The following is a 20489-nucleotide window of genomic DNA, read 5'->3' as shown; positions in this document are numbered from 1 at the left end:
AATTAGCATTTCCCATTTGCAAGTATTACTCTATGCCTTTCCCTAACTTTTGGTTTAGGAAAAGGCATAAGAATTAAAAGAGGGCAAAGAAGGTCACCACAAGTACATTTATGAAAGCACAGACAAATTACAAAAGGGTTACTGAGGCAATAGTATTCCCCTTGCTCTTTTGATAGTTCAGGAGGCTAGTTGAAGCTACAGTGGTACAAAAACTGGCAAATGATAAGACAGAATTACATGGGGGGTGGGGTGGGAATTAAATGTATTTCTCACAACTAGGCATTGCTACAACTGTTACCAATAAACCCTGCATGACTATCCATGACTGAACTTTAATATCTAGTGTCAACGTCTGACTTCAAATCAAGGCATGGCCTTCAGTTTTGGGGACTATACTAGTCCCTATAGCAGGATTTTATTTTATTTTACTCAAGACCGTTTGGGTCTCTCTCACACTTCTTGGGGTACATATGAGAGAGAATTCAGAAGAAAAATAAAAAATGTATATTGCGGCCAATGCAGGTTTTACATTCACATTAGAAGCAGAAGCTCACATTTAAAATGACCTAAGGAGACAAATTAAACATGACAACTGTCTAGCAGAGTGTGGGAAGTTCCATTGTGTGGAGAAGCTGAAGTGGGGGCCATTTGTGTGCGTTAGACAAGGGTTCAGGAAGAAGCAAAGTGTGTAAGCAGAATCCCTTCCCAATCAAATTCCACCAAGGTCTTGGCAGAGGTCTTATGGAACAGATGGGTGTGGGGCAGGGCAGAGAGTGAAAGATGGATGGAGCCAAGACATTGGATAAGTAGTAGAAGTAACTCTTGTCAACCCACCTGCCTGCTTTAAACACATACCAAATCTGTGAAAGCTGTTTTTTGGACTTAACATGACATCAGATGTAGCTTTTACCTTAGTGTTTCCCTTTTCATTTCATTTGCTCCTAAATACAGCCACGCAGGTCACAGTCTCCAAGATGAGAGGAATCTTATCCCGTTCCTGCCAGTTTCCTGCTTCCAAATCCATGCCCCACCCCCCACCGTCACTCTTCCACTTCCAAATCCTGGGTGGGCTGGGTAAGCCATACACAATTAACAAATACAATTAGAGCATTTCATCCTTAGCATACATAACAGCAATGTTATGTCTGTGCCAGCTTGAAATACTGATTTTATGTGCATGTTCAAGTCATCTCTCTATGTTCCGAATAGCAGGTCCCCAATTACCCTTATCAATTATCCTTGCTGTATTCAAGGCGGATTTTCACCACCCTTCTAATGCATGCTTAGGGGTGAAGCAAAGATTCAAATGTGCATTTCTGTTTCTGAATATGAAATCAGAGGGTGGTAGTTTTCCAAGATTATTAAATCAGAAGTAAGACTGTTACTCCTTTCCCCAAAACATGAATATTTCATTTTTTTCTGGTTTCATGCTCACAATATTGATTGGCTAAGTATGTACAGAGTATTTTATTACATTAGAAGAGCACATTAAAGAACTGAACTAGCTTCCGTCACATAGGTTTGCCTAGACACCTTAATTCTGACCTGCAGTTGGATCCATATTCTTCAGTCCACGGTATTTTGCACTGATCTATTAGTAAATACCCATTCCCAGTAAACATGGGGAACAGGATGAACCTTGGTATACAAACCAAGACCCCCATTACTACAAGGGACTCAAGATTCACAGTCACTTTGAATTTCAGTGGAGTCCAACAACACTTTTTGTATCTAGGGCCTGCATCATCCACCAAAAACAGTGAATCGTGAGTGAATTGCACTTCCAAGTTGATGCATAAAACTTTCACATTGCCCCCATTGGTAGATGCCTGGGCTCAAACCATGGGAACAGGTGGCATGCCCCAACAGCAAACAATGATATCCACACAGGAAGTGTGACACGCTCATACTTCAGCTTTTGGCATCTTCTGATAATGTGTCAAATAGTTATATATACCTACAGCTACCAAAAGCAGGTTATAAGCGAATTAGCATGCCCTGTTCAATATTAATTAAATACTATGCCCAGGATAATCCCCTACGAATTCCACCAGATTAAAATGCTGTTCAATGCGAGGTAAGGATTACAAATCTCTGGCATATACAAAAACAATTTCAGATAAGTAGGTTCCTGCAATTATGACAGAAATATGCTGCACACAATCCAACCATCACTCACTTCCTCTACTACCCCTTCTATATGTGCTGCTCTGCCTGAGGCAGTTTCTGCCACCAGCTCCTCATCCTTCTCTCTCTCTCTCTCTCTCTCTCTCTCTCTCTCTCTCTCTCTCTCTCTCCAGCCCTCCTCAGAGAGTAGGGCTTGCAATGCATTTATCTAAAAGCACACATCATCAGCCTCTGAGTGGATCAAACCTTTGTACTGGCAGACCTGCTGCCACAAATCAAATAAAGCTGCAATCCTATACAGTACTTACTTCCCTGGCAGCAAATCCAGTACAAAGGACTCAACAGGGCCTACTTCTAAATAGGCATGTATAGGATTGCACTTTAAGAGAACCAGTGTGTCATAGAGGTTCATAGTTGGAAGACCCAAGTTCTCAGCTAGGGCTAAGCAATTTGTAGTCCTCCAGGTGTTGTTGGACTCCAGTTTCCACCACCAGCAGCTAGCATGGTGAGTGGTCATGGATGATGGGAACTGCAGTCCAGCAATATCTGGAGGACCAAAGGTTCCCTAGTCCTGTTCTAAACTGGGTGACTTTGGCCTAGCCACTATCTCTCAGCCTAGCCAACCTTGAAGGGTTGTTGTGAGGATAAAAGGAGGCAGTACCATGACAGCTTGGAGGAAGGGGAGAATATAAAACCTTAAGAGCAAAGGTAAGAAAAATGAGTTGGTATAGATTAATAGTTCAGCTCTTAAGCAACAGGCAATATATATATTAGTGAGTGTGAGTGTGAGAGTGAGTGAGTGAGTGAGTCTAGCTATTTTGGGCAAAGACACCAACTTAGTAAAGTTGAAAAAGCTTATGAAAGAATAGACACAATCTGCAGCACAGTCTGATTTGCTCAGCTTCTTTAAGCAGATGAAAGAGTCTGCACATGGTCAGGGACATGCATTTAGAAACTCGTAAGGCTTACCAATATAGCAGTGTTATATTCACACTTCCATAAAGCACAGATTTAGTAAGTTCAGAGGACACACACACACATATTCCTCTTTCCCTCCCCTCTCCACCACCAGGCCAAATGAACGATCTCACAGTCACAGACACAAGAAGGTGCCTTGTTGCAGTACAACTGACTGGAGATGCATGGCCGAGGGCTACTTAAGAAACTCAGGGAGCCCACCAGCCTATGTCCATAGCTGTCAACTCTCCCCTTTTCTTGCGAGGAATCCTATTCAGAATAAGGGAATTTCCCTTTAAAAAAGGGAAACGTTGACAGCTATGCCTATGCCCTGCCTCAATATGCCAACGCAGGAGCAGCTGAGAAGCAGGAGCAGGAGCCAGGCAAGGCGTAAGCAAGGCGAGTGCCCTTCTTTTTTCCAAAAGGGTCAATGATGGGCAGGAGTCACAATGATAACATCTCCTGGTTTACATGGAAACTTCAGGGAGGAATGTGCCACACACACATATAAAGAATGTGCAGTGCTGGTACACGGCTATTTTTTGCTGACTGCACCAGAAGATTATACTGACTAGATTTCTCATTTTAAAAAGGTATGCTTAGAAGCAGTAGTATTCAGCTCCCAGCACAAGAGGGATTATCGTACATTCACCAGTTGGCTAACCATACATTCATTTATTGGAAGGAAACCATGGTTTCGGATGCTGCATGGTGGAATGCAAGTGGCACAAAACATGGACACTTTGTGTGAATGCAGGTGCGCAAATAATGGTTGCCTTTTGCTTTTTGTACAAAGAATACAGGTTTTGTAGCTTTACAAAGACTTCAGTAAACTGTACTATATACACAGATACTCTCAAATAAGGGTAGGAAAGCTTGTATAGGAAAGCTTGTACACATACATACACACAAAAATACAGGTGCTTTCAGCCTGGAGGTGGGTTCTGGAGAATTGTTCTAGACAGTGGGACACCACAGTACTAAGCAATGACTGTTGGTGAATGATTCCCCTATAGACCTAACCTATCACGTCACAACCATAAATACGAAAGAAAGGGAGAGAAAGTTGGTCTTCAAGACGATGAACTGTAGTCCTGCCACTGTCACCATCTCATCCTATTTCATGATCAAGTTGCGGGTCCAGAGACTAAAATGCAAAAGAAATCTAGTACCCACATTAATTTATGAGCAAGTCTGTACTGCAACAAAAACTTGGCTGCTCATATCTATCCCAACCTAACAACAGAAAAAAGCTTTACAACTCCTAGTTCAATCTAATTAGCCTTTCCTTTTTTTTAAAAAAAAAGCAACAACACTAATCTGATATCAATCACCACTTTCGCATCAGATTCAATCTAAGCAAAAATATACATGTAAGCTTCTTGTTTCAAACGGTCATCCCTACATTACAATTTATGTCCCAATGTTCTTATGGTTAGTGGATTATCTCTGGTAGATATATTAACAAAGATACGTCAACATACATTCCACTGATCCTTTCTCCTCTCAAAGTCTGATTTTAATTCTTCAGGAAGGCCACCAATGTAGCAAGGCTAACTCAGGACACAGGGAATTTCCTCCCCTCTTAAATGCCCATTGGTTCTAATTTATTAAGGGGGGGGGAGTTGCCTCAATGAATTGGTTATCATTTTTTCTCCGCACTGAAATGTCCAGTGAAATAAATGGGATTAGCCCATTTGTCTGGCTCCTCCAGCATTAGAGTTATAAAGTGTCAGACAGCAAAAGACAACCCATCCATTTCAAATCTGTGCACCTGGGCAGGATGCTCCATACATAAATACTTCCTAAACCATAATCCAGTTGTTGATTGGTCACAAGCTAAAAAAAAGAGGAAAGCAAAAGAAAGAACAAACCAACCAACCAGCCCATAATTGCTTCTTACTTTCCCCTTCCATACATGGCATACAATGACAGGTCAACCTTCCACAGCGAAGCGCTAGCATTCATCCCAAATCCATAAGCACAGAACGCCTCCTTGACTTCCACATATTTTGAATCATGTTGCTTTAAGTATCAATGGCATCAAGTCCTGCATAAGAAGTTTACCAGCACAGGACCAGGTTCTTCAACAGAAAATGCACTACTAAATTGCAATGCCCATTGAAATCCGCAGCCAGGCAGCTATACATCACCATGCCCATATATTGCACGGTGGGATGGCAAGGCTACCCTATGGCTTTCAGCAGGCCATGCTTGCTTCTTGACCTTTGAAAGCCCCCCGTGCTCCTGCTGCTACTTTGAAATTTAGGCAAGGGGGGACAGAGTGAGCACATTAATGCTATGACAAAACGCGTACTAGGGACACCCTATCCTCCTTGGATCAGGAAAGAAGCTCTAGCTTGTGAGCATTCTCACATCACTTTACAGTGTGTGCTGGAACAGAGATGACAACGGGTGACCCTGCTGATGGGAAACTCTCCGTTTCTACCTGCTCTACCACAATCCAGTGTAACCAAGCTGAGAACTCTAAGTGACCCTGGAGCCAACCTCGGGACAAAAGGTGGGGAAGGAAAGGAAAACACCGCAAGAGCTCATACGGACCAGAGAAGAAAAGCCATCTATACACATTGCTGCTAGCTGAGTTATATTACACAAAAGAGCAGAAGCCCACCAAGTGCCCGCGCTAGGCCAATGCTGGCGCATCTGCTTTGAGCAAGGCAGCGGCCAGCATTGCAGTTTGTACCTACTTAACTCTTTCTCTCTATATACGGCATATTTATAGGTATGTATAGAGTTTACCACATGCATTTTGTTTCAAAAGGAACTGTACATTCAGCCCAGGGTTATTCCTCTCCCCTGCGCTTCTTGGATGCCAATTTATTTTTTCCGGGCAAGGAGAGCCACTCCCACAATCAGAGCAATGGCAGCCACCGCCGCCCCTCCGACGATGATCAGAGGCTTCATGTTCTCAAAAATGCTGCTGCCCGGAGACTCCTCCGCATTGTTCCCTTTGTGCTCAGAGTCAGCGGGATGACCTGCGGCCTCTGCACCCTCCGCCGCTCCCCCAGCAGAGCTAGGCTTCATGTTGCCGTGGTTGTTCAGCATGGTCGCCTCACTGGCTGCCGCCGTTGCCGCCTTTTTTGCTGGGGTGGTGGCAGGAGGAGCCGGCTGCTCCTTTGAAGGAGCTTCTTTCTTATCGGCAGCTGTGGCAGGGCCAGGGTTGGGCTTCTCCGGCTTCCCTGAGCTGGCGGTCTTGGCATCGGGCTTATTTCCACCTCGGGTGCTTCCTTTGGACTCCATCTTGCTCAGCTGCACAGCAGAGGCCACCCACTCCTGCTCTCAGACCAAACCAAAAGGGGTGGTAGGGAGGCACAAAGCAGGTTGGACTGACCCCGGCTCCCTTCACTTGGCCCTCGAGCCAAAATCCCAATAAAAAAGGATCCGCCTCAAAACTGCTTGGCCTTGTGCAGCTATAATTCCGTGTTCCTGGAGGGTGCCCTGCTCAAACAATATGCCGCTGGATCATGTTATAGAACCTGCAAGATAAATTAGAAATACGAAGGTCAAGTCACAAAAGACATCAAGAGCAGTATCCCATCTTTTCAGACCTGGAGACACACATTTTGCCCAGACATGTATTTCAGGACTCACTTCTTAATATTTTGCTATATATTTGCATGGTAACATAGTGTTGATGTTGCAGTAGACCTATTGAGGCCAAATATCAACCCTGTCATACTAGACACCAGTCAATGATCTTGGGTGCGTATTTTTTATATTATTTTATTTCATAAAATTTAAACACTGCCTGATTGTTTAAAAAACCCTCAAAGTAGGATTGAAAGAAAAAGATTATCTGTAATTTTTAAAAAAATCAAGCTAAAATAACAATAGACGGGGGGGAAGATAAAAACTCACATCAACTTTCTAAATATCTGGGTAGGCTGATCTAAACAAAAATGTTTGGGGGAGGCCTCTGTATTTTACTTTCTAAGAAAAGGCGGTGCTCATTTATGGCGGCTACTTACTTTGAACTGTGCTGCCAAGTATGGCTGGCAAACAGTCTCCTGTTCCGAAGAGCCTGCAGCGAAAGACATAAGAAGGGGCCGTGGCAGCTGCTGGCCACTGGGGCTGGTAGGGCGGAAGACAGAGAGCCACAGCCAATGACAGAAGCAGCACACAAATTCTAGTATTGTCCCCACCCTCCTCCCCGCTGACTTCTACAGGGCAGCACCGAGTATAAGGAGGGGGAAGCTGAGAGCCAGCAGCACCCTGTGGGTGGGTTGTAAGTAGGTGGGGACTAGCTGAGTGCAGACTGGAGATGGCAAAAGCAGTGCCTCATTTTCTCCAACAGACTCCGCTGAGAAAGAGAAATAAACAGACAAGGTGGGACAAAACATGGGCACCTGATGGCAGTGGTTTAATATGTCAGTAGCTCCAATGGCATGGTACCTTTTTTGACCAGTTTTGCTCATCAGTTTCAAGCCTGGACCCAGAAGGGGACACTGCCACTCCTTTAGTCTCCTGCGCCACACTCCAGAGACCAAGTCCCAGAGGCTCCCAACATCACACTTTGTTAGAACAGCAGTAAATATTGGGAGAATCAAAATCCCAGAGGCAAGGAACAAACACCCTGGGAATTATTGGAAGGTTGTAGGAGACGTGCAGCACAATCCTAGGCAAATTTCACTGAGCTCAGTGGGATTTACTTCCTATTAGGAGGAAGGAAAGTAGTCCAGTGCTTTGCATGCAGAAGGTCCCAGGTTCAATTCATGGCATCTTCAGGTAAAGCTGAAAGACCCCCGTCAGAAACCCAGGAGACCCACTGCTAGGTAATGTGGTAGCTGATATGAAGCTAGATGGATCAATGGCTACCTATGCATTGATTGATAGGTGTTCTTAAATTTGCAACCTCCATTTTAGAGGTCCTTGATAATAAGCTTTCACAAATCCACAATGAAATCTTGGTGTGTGTGTGTTTGTGTCCCACATACAATGTGTGATGGGAAAATATTGGATTATTTCCATTGCCCTTGAAAAAGCGCAATGCAGCATCCGAAGATCATTGGAATGATGGAATTGATCAAAACTTGTTGGCAAGGTCTTAGATGGCTCATGGCCTTTTCAAGAATGTTGCAAGGTAAGCTTTTCCCAGTCTCCATCCCAGGTCAAATAACGTTTAGGAAAGGTTTTCAACTAGCACGGCCAGCTCAATACATTTTGCTGCCCAAAGCAGGTGCATTCCCTCCCTTGTCCATTTTACATAATTATGCTAATAGCTCAATCATACTTCAAGACAGGGCAGCATCTTCCACCACACCCAGGGCAGAAAGCTAGTTTAGAGGGGACAGGTCAGGGGGCACCCTCCATTGTCAGAGGCACTATGCCTCTGACTGCCAGTTCATGAGAACTGCAGGTGGGCTGAATACTATTTCACTCAGAACCAGTTTGCTGGCTTCTCACAGACATTTGATTGGCTACTGTGAGAGGAGGATGCTGATCTTGATGGGTAATTGGCCTAAGTCAGGGTCTCTTCTAATGGTGCTGTCTACTACATGTTGGGTGAAAGCACCAGGAGAGACAGGCAGGCCATCATTGCCACCACAGCAAAACTGCTGGAGGTTTCAGGAACAGCTGCATACAGTTTTTCCACCAACAAAGTTAAATATAGACCTATAATATATCCAGCAAAAAAAAGGGGGGGGGTGAAAATCTCCTGGCAATCCTCTCCCATCATCCTCTTCCAAGATGGAAACAAGTAGAAAGAGTTTATGTATTTTTATCATTCGAAACAGGGTTGTGACAGTACATTTCTATGCAATATTTAAACTAGATTACCTTTTTTGAGCAAGGGAGGTTTAGAACTCTGCATTTTGATTCTGTTTCTCTCTCTCTCTGTTTTTGAACTCTGCTCAAAGCCAAGCTGGGGGGTAAGGTAAAGGTAAAGGGACCCCTGACCATTAGGTCCAGTCGTGACCGACTCTGGGGTTGCGGCGCTCATCTCGCTTTATTGGCCGAGGGAGCCGGCGTACAGCTTCCGGGTCATGTGGCCAGCATGACTAAGCTGCTTCTGGCGAACCAGAGCAGCGCATGGAAACGCCGTTTACCTTCCCACCAGAGCGGTACCTATTAATCTACTTGCATTTTGGCATGCTTTCAAACTGATAGGTTGGCAGGAGCAGGGACCGAATAACGGGAGCTCACCCCATCGCGGGGATTCGAACCGCCAACCTTCTGATTGGCAAGTCCTAGGCTCTGTGGTTTAACCCACAGCGCCACCCGCGTCCCGCGAGCTGGAGGGTACCTGAATATAATTTGATAAAGCTCCAGCTTGCTTACCAAGTTACCAAGTTTAAAGTCAGGACCCTTCTCTCTCTCTCTCTCTCTCTCTCTCACACACACACACACACACCTATTATTTCCCTCAAGGGAGGTGAAAAGGCAGGCAGGGCTGGGTCCCCATCAAACAGGACATGGCCCATTCACACACGCACACTCAAAAAGCATGAACAGCTTTTTTTTAGCAATCCCTGCTCCCCATCCCACCTCCAGAGAATTGCACCCACCACACCACTCTAGCAACAGACCTGCCACAACTGGCACATACCAAAGCTCCATAACCCACAGTCCACAGAAAAACATCAGATTCTAACAGTGCAGCACGTCTTAAATTGTATTTGCAGCTCACCAGTGTCCCCCAGGTTCACCAAAGCACCTTTGGGAGGCTGCAATTTTGAGCAGACAAAGAGTGGGAGGGGGACTGCTAACTATTCCCCTATGAGCTGCTTTTCCTAGCACTTAGTTTGAAATAGCTAGAAATTAAAAGCAAAGCCATAAATAGACTAGAGGAGGCCTTTTAATTACTTATGACTCAGCCAACCAGAACTTGAAAAAAGAAAGATCAGCTTGGTTATCACTGAAGCCCCAACGAATGAACCACCACAGATTAAGCATCACAGAGCAAGTATTCTGCCTCCAAATACCAGGCTGGGGGGGGGGGGAACCTTGATATTACAGATCCTAAAATGTTGTATCTTGGATAAAGCTTCCTTTTCCAAGAATAGGTTCCTAGGAAGTAAGAGCCTCCAATGGGGTAGGTGGGTCAGTGATCTAGCAGCTTGAGTGGGGGTGGATGGTTGATAAAATGGAGATTTTGATTAATCTGCACCCAGCTACATGGTTCGTACTTTTCTCCTGGAGTTCTGCACCTGGACAAGGGAGTGAAACCCCTTATTACATAACACATATTACCATTGTAAAATTTAGGATAGAACGTATTAGGCAGCATAGGATGAATGCAGGGCAAGCACTTTAGCCACGTTCCCCAAATTTTCAAGTGTTTGGAAAGAGCCAAAGCTCAGCGGTAGAAGCATCTGCTTTGCATGCAGACAGACCCCAGTTCAATCTCTGCAATCTCCAGAAAGAACCCTGGCGAGCCTCTTCTGCCAGTGAGAGTAGACAACGCAGAGCAAGGTGGAGCAGTTGGTCAGAGTCCACATAAGGCAGCTACCTATGTTCCTAAGTGAACTCGGAATGGCAGCCCTCTCAGTTTTCGCCATTCCCCCTTCCTATGCCATTTATCTGCGGCCTTTTTATTCAAAGTTCTCCCAGAGCAGCATCCTGTACCAAGCAGAGAACATGCAAACACGGCTGAGAGAGCCAGCCCCCACACTCCTCCACCCCCTCTTTTCACTTTGTTTAGCAAGCTGCAGTGGCATTCTCCCCTTCCAAATTACTAGCTTGCACTAAGCTGTTTGGTATGTGCAAGCAAAGAAAAGGAGGAAGCAGAATAACAAAGCCAATAATTTATAAAGGGGGAAGAGAACAGATCCATAGCCACATTGTCTTGAGGGGAAGGCTTCTTTGAGAGGGCTGTTTCTTCTGGAGCAGTACAACAGAAACAAGCAACTTTACTGTAAAAATTACAACAAACAGAACACTGATAAATTCAGGGCAGAGAGGAGTGGGGTAATGAATTCATTGGAATGAATGCATAAATCTTCATCCCACACTGTGTGTGTGTGTGTGTGTGTGTGTGTGTGAGAGAGAGAGAGAGAGAGAGAGAGAGAGTGCGGGCGCTTGGCTTTTCCAGCAGGGGAAGGGAAAGTTAGAATGTAATCCCAACCTCCTTTAGCTGGGAGTAAACCCTGGCGAATTAAATACAATTTAGTTATGAGTAGACATGATTAGAATTGCTCTGCTCTCACTATATATATGTTGTTTCAGTAAAGTGCTAGCTCCTGAAAGGGATCTGGCTATTGCAGTGGTGACTCAAGAGGTAGGGAATAATCTGATATCCACTTACTTGGGAGAATGCTCCATTGAAATCAAAATGGAATTTACTTTTGATTTGAAATTTATAGAATTGCATAGTGGGTTGTTTTTTGTTTGCTTTTTACAGTCAAGAGGGTGAGGGGGGGCAGAATTCCCCCCTTTCTTTCATCCCACTCCTGAAACTCCACCTCCACACTGAGTAGCACCAGCAAGGCTCTGGAGCCATCAACAAGCACACATCTCTTAGGGTATCAGAACACACTGCAACATTTTGTTGCAGGCCACACTTGTTCCTTTTAACAGTGAGCTCAAATCACTCAATTTCAAAAGGCGCCAAAATGGCTAGAATGTGGGGGAACATTAAGAAGTTTTGTGCTCCATAGTGCCATCTGGTGTTGCATGTTTATAACGCATTTACAAAGCTGTTGTTGTTGTTTACTAATGTAGCTGAGTCCTGGGGCTGTTTCAAGGGGGACTCCATTCTCTCAAAACTCCCACAACCCAGACCAATGAGTACTGAGCATGCTTAATGGCTTCCAGGAACCACAGAATATTGATTGCCAATGAGGGAAATAAACAATTGGCTAGCTTAAATGCCTTCTAGCTAAAGGCTGGAGTTGTGGAGGAAAGGGATTGGGGGGGTATACTTCCATATTTTGTTGGGGGTCCTACTGGTTCTAATAAACCTGACCACTGCAATTGTTGGATTTCTGCTTCCCTTCCTGCATTTGTCATCTCTTCCTTTCTCCAGAAGCCTAGAAATTTAATCTGTCCCTTTTATTTTCCCCTGTCTGTGCTGCTGAAAGATATCTACCCTACACCAAATAGATGAGTCACACTAGTTTTTCTGTAAAGAGCCATAATTACAAAAAGCCTGTTCTCTTCCCCTTCAACAGTCATTTTCCAGGGTCCATTATCCCCTTCTTGAAAGATGTCAGACTAGAAACAGAGGCAGGCACAGCACAAGAACCTCAGGACTCTTGGTCAGAGGGGAAAATCAATATTCTGGAAGGGGTTCAAGTTAGAATATTGCAGCCCATTGCAACAACCATTTCACAACGAAAATTTTCGTCTCAGCATCACAGAATGCTGGATTAAAAAGGCCTTTGGTCTGATGAAGCAGGGCTATTATGTCCTTATAGAGGCCCACTCAGATTAGTACTAGCTTTACATGGGTTAGCAGGATTGGCCCAGATAACAGAAGTATTGTCCAACCAAAAAAACGCTCCTATAGATCTATAACCCTGCAATACAGTGTCTCTGTTGTGCTTCCTGCTTGCCAGCAACTGTTCCTCACTGGAGCAACAGGTAGAAGCACCTGGAAGTACCTTGGAATCAATGTACAAAAGTGCCACCTCAAGAGTAGAAAATTGTGTGCACACTAATTAGGGTGGCTCCAATACATGCTAAGAGAAGACAATGGGCAGTTTGCTGAAATGTTTAGGGGAAATTCCTGCCTTAATAATATTGCTAGCTAACTAGTTGAAATGGAGGGTGAGGCTCCTGCATACACAAATAGTAGTGGAAGAAGAAAGAGCAGGGGGAGATTTGAGTAGATGACTTTGTCACGTCCAGCTGAGCAAAGCTGAGCTGCAACTGCAAAAACTCCCAGTTCTAACACAACTATTCAAAGGGTACAGGCACCCTGTTTCCCTTTGTCAGCTACTGAGCAAGTTCATGGAGCTGCTGCCCTAAAGAGAAACCACACAGCATCTATCTCCAGGTGTAAAAGAGGGCCAGTGGTTGCTTTACAAACACATTTCCCAGCCCACTAGATCTCTGTCTTCAGCAACCAAGTCAGGAATTAAAACCAAAACAGCTGTAGCCTTGGCAGGGGAAGGAAAGGGTTGAACTCCTCCCCCCCCCCCCCCAAGCACTGTGGTCCTGGTGAAGATTGTGTTTCTGTTACCTGATGTTATTTTTTTAAAAAATCTGACATAGCTAAAGAGAATGTGAGTGTCATGTTGGCTTTGACAGAAAGTTAAGTGCAGTCCAGATTCTCATCAACCACAGTAGAAGGAGTAGGACTCTTCCTCCCCTCCCCACCACTAAACAAATTAAGAGCAATCTCCAAAACCAGCCCCAAATGATGACAGCACAGAAAGATTAAACAAGCAATGTATGGTCAAGGACTTGTCAGTGATGGCCCCTCATATCCAGACAGCATCTACAAATGTATCAACTGCTAACAGACAACTGCCTTCACCAGACTGGTCTCCTCCACATATTAGACTTCCAGCTCCTTGCCACCATGCTGCATGTGCAGTCATGATGGGAGTTGTAGTCCAACAACATCTAGAAAGCACCGGGTTAGGGAACCCACCACCAAACCAATAGCAGCCTAGTGAAGCTTCCCCGCCCCTCACTCTTTGAACTGTGGACACGTCAATCTGAAGTAAACAGGGACAGTCAGGCTATTCACCTCCTGCGGGGCTCCGGGCACTGAAGTTTCAATCCACTATGCTCATGACTTCTGGTTTTGTTTGTTTTTTGTTATTGTTATTGTTGTCCTCTCAAGTTGTGTGCATCTCTCCCAGAAAACAGAGAGCCTTTCCTCCATCCATTCTAATTCTTCTCCCATCAAAACTCTCTGGCCTGTGCCTTCTTAAGCAGCTGCTCTTCTTCAGCGTCTCAACAGCGTGATGCCTCAGATCACTTCCTGTGTCAGAAAGGAAAACAGCACCCGGGAGCCAAGCAAAAACGAACAGCCACCAACTTTCTTCCCACCTACCAAGCACTGCCCATTTTGACAAGCAATTCTACGCTCAGACACATTTGAAGGACTAAGCAATTGTATTTGTGAACAAGACCTTGGTTTATAAAACTAGGGGTATCCATGTTCTGACCCTGGAACTGATACCCTTTTGTAGACTTTACAGCAGCTGAAGTTGAACCTGGAAAAGTCATTTTCAAAACCTGTCTTAATTATCACTTTAGCCAAGTTACCATATCTCAGGGCTCTGTCGAGACACCAGCTGATATGGGCAAGTGACTCTTCTGACTGGATCCACCTGCCTTGTGTGGAAAAGCACATGTGTACTCTTTGTTTCCCACAGATTCCCATCAGCATCAAGGAAGCCTGCGTATGCAAGTTGTCACATGTGAGCTCTGCGGAGGCTGCACATCTGTCACCAGGCCGGAGATACTTCCTGTATAGGGATTTTGTGACACACAAAGCAGCCTTTGGGACCATGTGGCGGTTTTGCAGCACACCGTGAAATGTTTTTGCAAAACCATCATCGCTTAGTCAGCTGACTGGCACTCAGGAGGCCCAGGAAGCAATGCTGACCCATTTTTTAAATATATATTTATGACACACTCTCTAGGCCCACCAGTCTTTTCCTTTTGAATTCTGACACAGCCCACAGAGTCTAATGCTGGCAATTGCTTTAACAAACTGCGAAATCAGAGAGCAGGAAAGAGACAGGCCTGTCCCCTCAGAGTTCACTTTCCCTTTTCATGTTGATCATGACACTGCGCTGGAACATTGGCCACACTTTCTCAAGGTGCAGAAGGAAAACCCCAGAATCCCATACAGCCCAGTTCCATGGTCATGACAAAATGGCTGCCACAGTACTTCTACCCCTTAGCAGAGCAAATAGTCGGTTAGTCAGGGCAAGTGTGTACAGTCAGCAGCATCAAGTGATTGAGTCTGTCCCCAAAGAGAAAAAGCTCAACTTCAGGCTACAAGTAGGTGGTTCCATCTTTGAATAGTTACCTGTAAAATATTTCCTGACCCATAAAAAGGGTTGTCAGGGAGATGGGCTCTGCCCTAGAACTCGGCCTGGCATACTGGTTTACTAAGTGCCAAGGACTGTATGTGTCGGATTCAAGCATGCACCTCCCCTCCCTCAAGCTCGTATCTTGTCACTTGATTTTACCAATTGTATAAACAGGCATTTCCCCCCACTGGATGGGGTTGGGGTGAAACTCATAATTTAGTGAGTTTCCAAATCTTTGGTTGCAGCCATCCTACTACAGCAGGGTTTCCCAAACTTGGGTCTCCAGCTGTTGTTGGACTACAAATCCCATCGTTCCTAGCTAGCAGGACTAGTGGTCAGGAATGAGGGGAACAATAGTCCAAAAACAGCTGGAGACCCAAGTTTGGGAAACCCTGCACTAGAGCCTATAGCACGTGTGGCTAACCTTTTTCAGCCTAAGGACCACACAAGAGATTTGGGCAACTCTCCAAGAGTAGTGGTGTGTCCACTGCACACTCCCTTATGTGCACACCCACCACACATAGAGATACAACACACACTCTATTGGGAGAGGAGTTGCTCCTTCAAAGCAGGTAGGACATCCCAGAATCTTCACTGAGAGTTAACAAATTAAGACAGCAGAGCTGTGAAGAACAAAATGGGGCACCTTGTTACTGGAATAACTGGCAGCTGGGAGGAAGTCCCATCATCAGCACATAGCATCACTGGGCAACTGCCAAAGCCTCGGGACCCTGGCAAGACCCACTGAGCAGGCTCCTTTCAATGAAATCCACTGTGGCTCCCATTGGGGGTCTGAAAACCCTCATCTTTGTTTCCTAGAGCAATGCTATGTTGGGGCACTGTGCAAAATCATACCCAAAGCTCACAAGTGTGCTGTCGCTGTAGCTCCCCACCTGAAGAGGCCATCAGCATAGCATGGAGCCTGCTCAGGGGCATTTGGCTGAGGGTGTCCTCAGGCCTGAAGTCAACCCTGCAGGGTTTGATGAGTGGCCTGAAGTGTGTGCATTATCCTGTCAGATCTGTTCCTAGCTCAGGATAAACAAAAGTGTAAACTAACTCTCAGTCCTCCAATATAAGCATGTCATCTTTTCCATCTCTGGATGGAGTTAGGGATACTTAATTGCCACACAGAGTTGTTGCCCTGGACAGGCTATTAAGCTTGCAGAGGCATAAAGTTGGCATAGAAGTTGGTTCATCAAACATGAGTTCAGTCTGACTGAGTCATAACACTGTCACCCTGCCACCTGCTTTCTTTTCTTTCTGTATACAAGCCATGGCGGGCCCATGGACTTTTCCTTCTCTCTGCTTGTTGAATACAGAGATAGATAAAACCATAAGAAGAAGAACAAAAAACTCCAGTGCCACAAAACAATGATGAACAATGGCTCCATTGAGAATGATGGCTCTGTTTATCTTATCAGCGTTCCTGATAACTAGTAACTTCTGTTTCCCTGTAACTCAATTCAAAGCTATGCCCCGGATGTGTCACCCAACAATTCCCCTGTTTGCTCTGCTATGGCAGACAAATGACTGGGTTGGAAATCTCGCAAGGCCCCAAACGTTGCAGGCGCTGGCTCAAAGCTGCCGTGTCGCACTTGAAATTCAATAAGCCATTGCAGACAGAGATCCTGACCCAGCTTGAGGCAACGACCTTTAGCAAAGAACAGCACAAGCTCCCTGGGGTGGCCATGGAAAGCTCAGGCCTACTCAGACTCTACCTCACTAACCAACAAAAACTGTGCTTCCCCTCTTACTTATTCCCCAGTAATGCTCAGAAGGACATTATGTAGTGGAAAATATATAAGCATCATTGACTCATCATCCACACACACTCTCCATGAGGGATTATTTATTGCAATGTTATTGAGGGGGGAAAGGAAGCCAGTAAATTCTTCCTTCCTTCTGCTGCAGCGAGCAAAGGCCTGACCACAAAGAAATGGAGGCCTGACGCTTGCCAAGAGGCAGCAATGGAAAAATGCCAGAGGCGCAAGTGATGGTAAAGGAGACCAAGAATGCCAGGACTCTATGAGAGTCTTGAGTTTTATTGTTGCCACATCTTTAGAAGATAGCGGTAGAAGTAGCTTTCAAAGTAGCTTTCATCCAGAACTCATTGGTGAAAGCATGAAAATGCAGGCCCAAGAGATCAGATGTTCTGCATGTCTAATGATAAGGAAAGCCTGCAAAGAAGCTGGTTGATTTCTGGGCATCCTAGTTTCCCTTAATTGCTCCACCAGCATCACCCACAATGGCAGAAAGAGAATGAATATTCCCCTTCTTTTGGCAACTATGTAAAGGAGATGATCATGTAACCCAAGCTTGGGAAATACTGAACAGCTATGATATACCAAAACACGCGCCCTAAGGCTGTTCAATAAAAAAAAAAAGAGCAAATACCTGTGCAAGTTAAGCATTACTGAATCCCCATTAAAGAACAAATAGAAAACCTGCATGAGGAAGGGTGTGCTGAATTAAAAGGAACTTGAGGGCACATAGCTTGCTCTGAATTGTTACCCAATTTGTATTTTGGATCTCTGGTGAAGGTATTCCATAGAGAGTGCTATGGAACAGGAATGTTCTAGATATAATAAAGGTATCAATTGTATTTTGCTGAAACTATAATTCAGAGTTATGGAATAAGGGTCAGGCCTTCAAAATAAACAACCTCAAGCAATCCTACCCCAGCAGTGCAGTTGTACACATGTCCACTCTGATTTCAATGGGACTTACTATAGCTGAAGGGTGAAGATTTCCAGAAATCTCCAGTTTTCAGTTAGTGAAGTACGCTAATATCTCCTAGCAATTGCAGGCTGCTCAGCATTGGGGGGAGGGTCAGCCCTCTTTTGAGAGCTTTAAAGCCTCAACTTCTGAATGCTTGGAAAAACCTGGCACTCTTTTTTAAAGGAAAAGGCCACACCAACAGGTATTTTCCAGGCACAAGGTGAAGAATACATGGCAGTACGAAGGCAGAAATACACTAAATATTAGAACTTCCAGCATCATACAGGTGCCCCATAGCTCAGCATGAATCCAAATACCCACTAGGTTGAGTGTTTCCTCCTCCCCCTTCCCCCAGGAACAATGCACAAGGGCCTATTCTAGAGCTAAGAGCAACTACCACTTTACCACTAGGTTCCTCCCATTTCCCAACTAGTTTTAGATAGATGTAAAATATCAGAAGAAGTGTGCATCATTTCCCCTTTTGTTTTAATAGAATTTTACAGGCGCAGACACACACTTTTCTAGCATAAAGTGGAGGGGGGAGGGCATACAACCCTAAGCTTAAAATTTCAAAAGGTTTGATCAAGCAAGCCAATGTTTGGTTTGGCATCTTACATGCAGGATTGATGGCTAAATAAGGAAAGAGAATGAAACACCCAATGCAAAACACAGCATAAAGGATTATTCAAGATAGAAGAAGAAGAAGAAGAAGAGTTTGGATTTGATATCCCGCCTTTCACTCCCCTTCAGGAGTCTCAAAGCGGCTAACAATCTCCTTTCCCTTCCTCCCCCACAACAAACACTCTGTGAGGTGAGTGGGGCTGAGAGACTTCAGAGAAGTGTGACTGGCCCAAGGTCACCCAGCAGCTGCTTGTGAAGGAGCGGAGACACGAACCCGGTTCCCCAGATTACGTGACTACTGCTCTTAACCACTACACCACACTGGCTCTCTAGATAGAAAAGTGTGCCATTAATGTTACAAGATTAAAACAAAGAGTGGTGCCTATTTCTCTCCCAATTCTATCTATTTTTAGTTTATAAAAAATGCCTTAAATAAACACACCTGATTTCACAATAGCATCAGCCCCACTTTCTAAATTTAAATTATAAAAAATAGCTGCGTTGCTAGATTGTGCCAGCATGCTCTAATTCTCATCTATTTCTCAGGGATGGATGTTAAATCTTCTCCGGAAAAAGTCTTGCCAGAAATTCTCCTGGGCAGCCACTGCAATCGTTATGCTTGGGCAGCACTGGCTGCACAATGACCAAATCAAAACGCAGATGACGTTCTGCCGTGCTATATAACCCCCAGGATAGGTAGGACGTCGGTATTCGGCTTCTGCTCACACCCACCATCTGACCTTCAAGGAAGAAAACGTGGCACAGGAGCCCTGGGTGTAGAACTCAAAACGCATTTCACAGGTGTTCCCCCCCTGCCCCCGCCCCGTTCCTACTTTGCTCAGGTGCCATCAGTTGCCAGAATCAGGACAAATGCACCAAGGAAAGCCAGGGCTGCCGACTGAAATGCTTTTATCTTAGCAACCCAGTGACCTCTCCCGCTCTCAGAGATGCCCAAGCAGCTTTAAACAAGCAGCTCTACCTCTATTCACCTGCATGCAAAAACATTCTCCTCCACCATCCCCCCTCCCTCCTCCGTGCACATCCCTCTTTGCCTGCCTACCTATTTCCCTTACTCGGGGGGAGGGGGGTGTCTTCTATAATGTTCCAGAAGGCCGAGGGTAAAACAAACGACTCATACCTTTACTTCCACCTTAGGGCTTCTGTTTGCTGATGTCACACCTTGGAAGCTGGCTGTTCCGCAGAGAGGAGGAACGGATGAAGAGCAGGGGGGAAAGGAGGGGGAGGAAAATACCCTGGGAGTTTCCCACAATGCCTCACTGCAGACCCGCATGAAGCTGAGGAGGAGAGAGGCGGGGAAAGTGGGCGGGGACACTCTGGGTGGGCGGGACCAAGGGAGGGGCCGAGGGCGGCGTGGGAGGAAGAGGCGAGCCGCGATAGGTCCTGACGCTCTTTTCAGGCTGAATGGCTGCAGGGAGTCGAGTTTGCAGCTGGGAACGTGGTTGGAGCGAGGCCTGGCGCCGTGTGGGTGGGAGGCTGCTGCTCAGGAGCCCCCGGTGACTGGGCTCCTCGTTGAGCGGGAGGGGAGCGTCGCCCAGTATGAAGTAGCGTCAGCAGGCACTGTGTTATCCTATGAAACGCAGCCGCGAGATCTGTTAATGTGTGTATTGGAGAGGATGCGAAAAATGACCGTGCACACTGTTTTGCGAACTTTCGTGCCACTCCTCTTCGACGGGCACAAAATAGATTGGAGGTTGGAGCGATGATTAAGATCGCAGCCCCGAGCGATTTGTTTCTCCGTGCCAAGGGGATCTCGGATGAACCCCAGCCCCGCAGCACCGGCCTAGTAGGGGGAGGAAGGAAGTGATAGAAGGCGCATGGATTCTGAGATGGGCTAGACAGGAACTTCGCGCCGGGTGGGAAGCGAAGAGGTTTCCGATCCCGCCCTCGTGGGGGCAAAATGAGTGTCTTCTCCCGTAAAAAGAGAGCAAGGCGCCGCCAAAACACGTTCCATCGTTGCCCCGAGAAGGCACGTGCGCACTGGGACCCCGGCTTGCGCTTGCACGTGTGCGTGAGTTTGCTTACAAGGGGAAGGAGAAAAGGAGAAAGCGGCAGGGTTGGAGCGGGGCGAAGTTCGCTGAAAGCCGGTTC

The 20489-nt window shown here is 45.7% G+C and overlaps 1 protein-coding gene across 5 annotated transcripts; it reads right to left on the bottom strand.

The window, feature by feature from the left end:
* Window positions 1-4384: 4384 nt before the first annotated feature.
* Window positions 4385-19679, bottom strand: CEND1 (cell cycle exit and neuronal differentiation 1). Of its 5 annotated transcripts, none has more exons than XM_028735110.2 (2): window positions 19441-19679; window positions 4385-6581 (listed from the first exon to the last, which is right to left on the bottom strand). In XM_028735110.2, the coding sequence occupies exon 2, from the start codon at window positions 6343-6345 to the stop codon at window positions 5923-5925; it is 423 nt and encodes a 140-aa protein (XP_028590943.2). In that variant the 5' UTR covers window positions 6346-6581; window positions 19441-19679; the 3' UTR covers window positions 4385-5922. The 5 variants fall into 5 exon arrangements, with proteins under 5 accessions (XP_028590943.2, XP_028590926.2, XP_028590984.2 ...); XM_028735093.2 differs by having other exon boundaries at window positions 19519-19676; XM_028735151.2 differs by lacking the exon at window positions 19441-19679 and adding an exon at window positions 19214-19372.
* Window positions 19680-20489: the final 810 nt, after the last annotated feature.

Source organism: Podarcis muralis, chromosome 1, assembly GCF_964188315.1.
Source record: "Podarcis muralis chromosome 1, rPodMur119.hap1.1, whole genome shotgun sequence".
Lineage (NCBI taxonomy): Eukaryota > Metazoa > Chordata > Lepidosauria > Squamata > Lacertidae > Podarcis > Podarcis muralis.
Note: the sequence above shows the minus strand (reverse complement) of the source record. Positions and strands in the feature narration are given on the sequence as shown.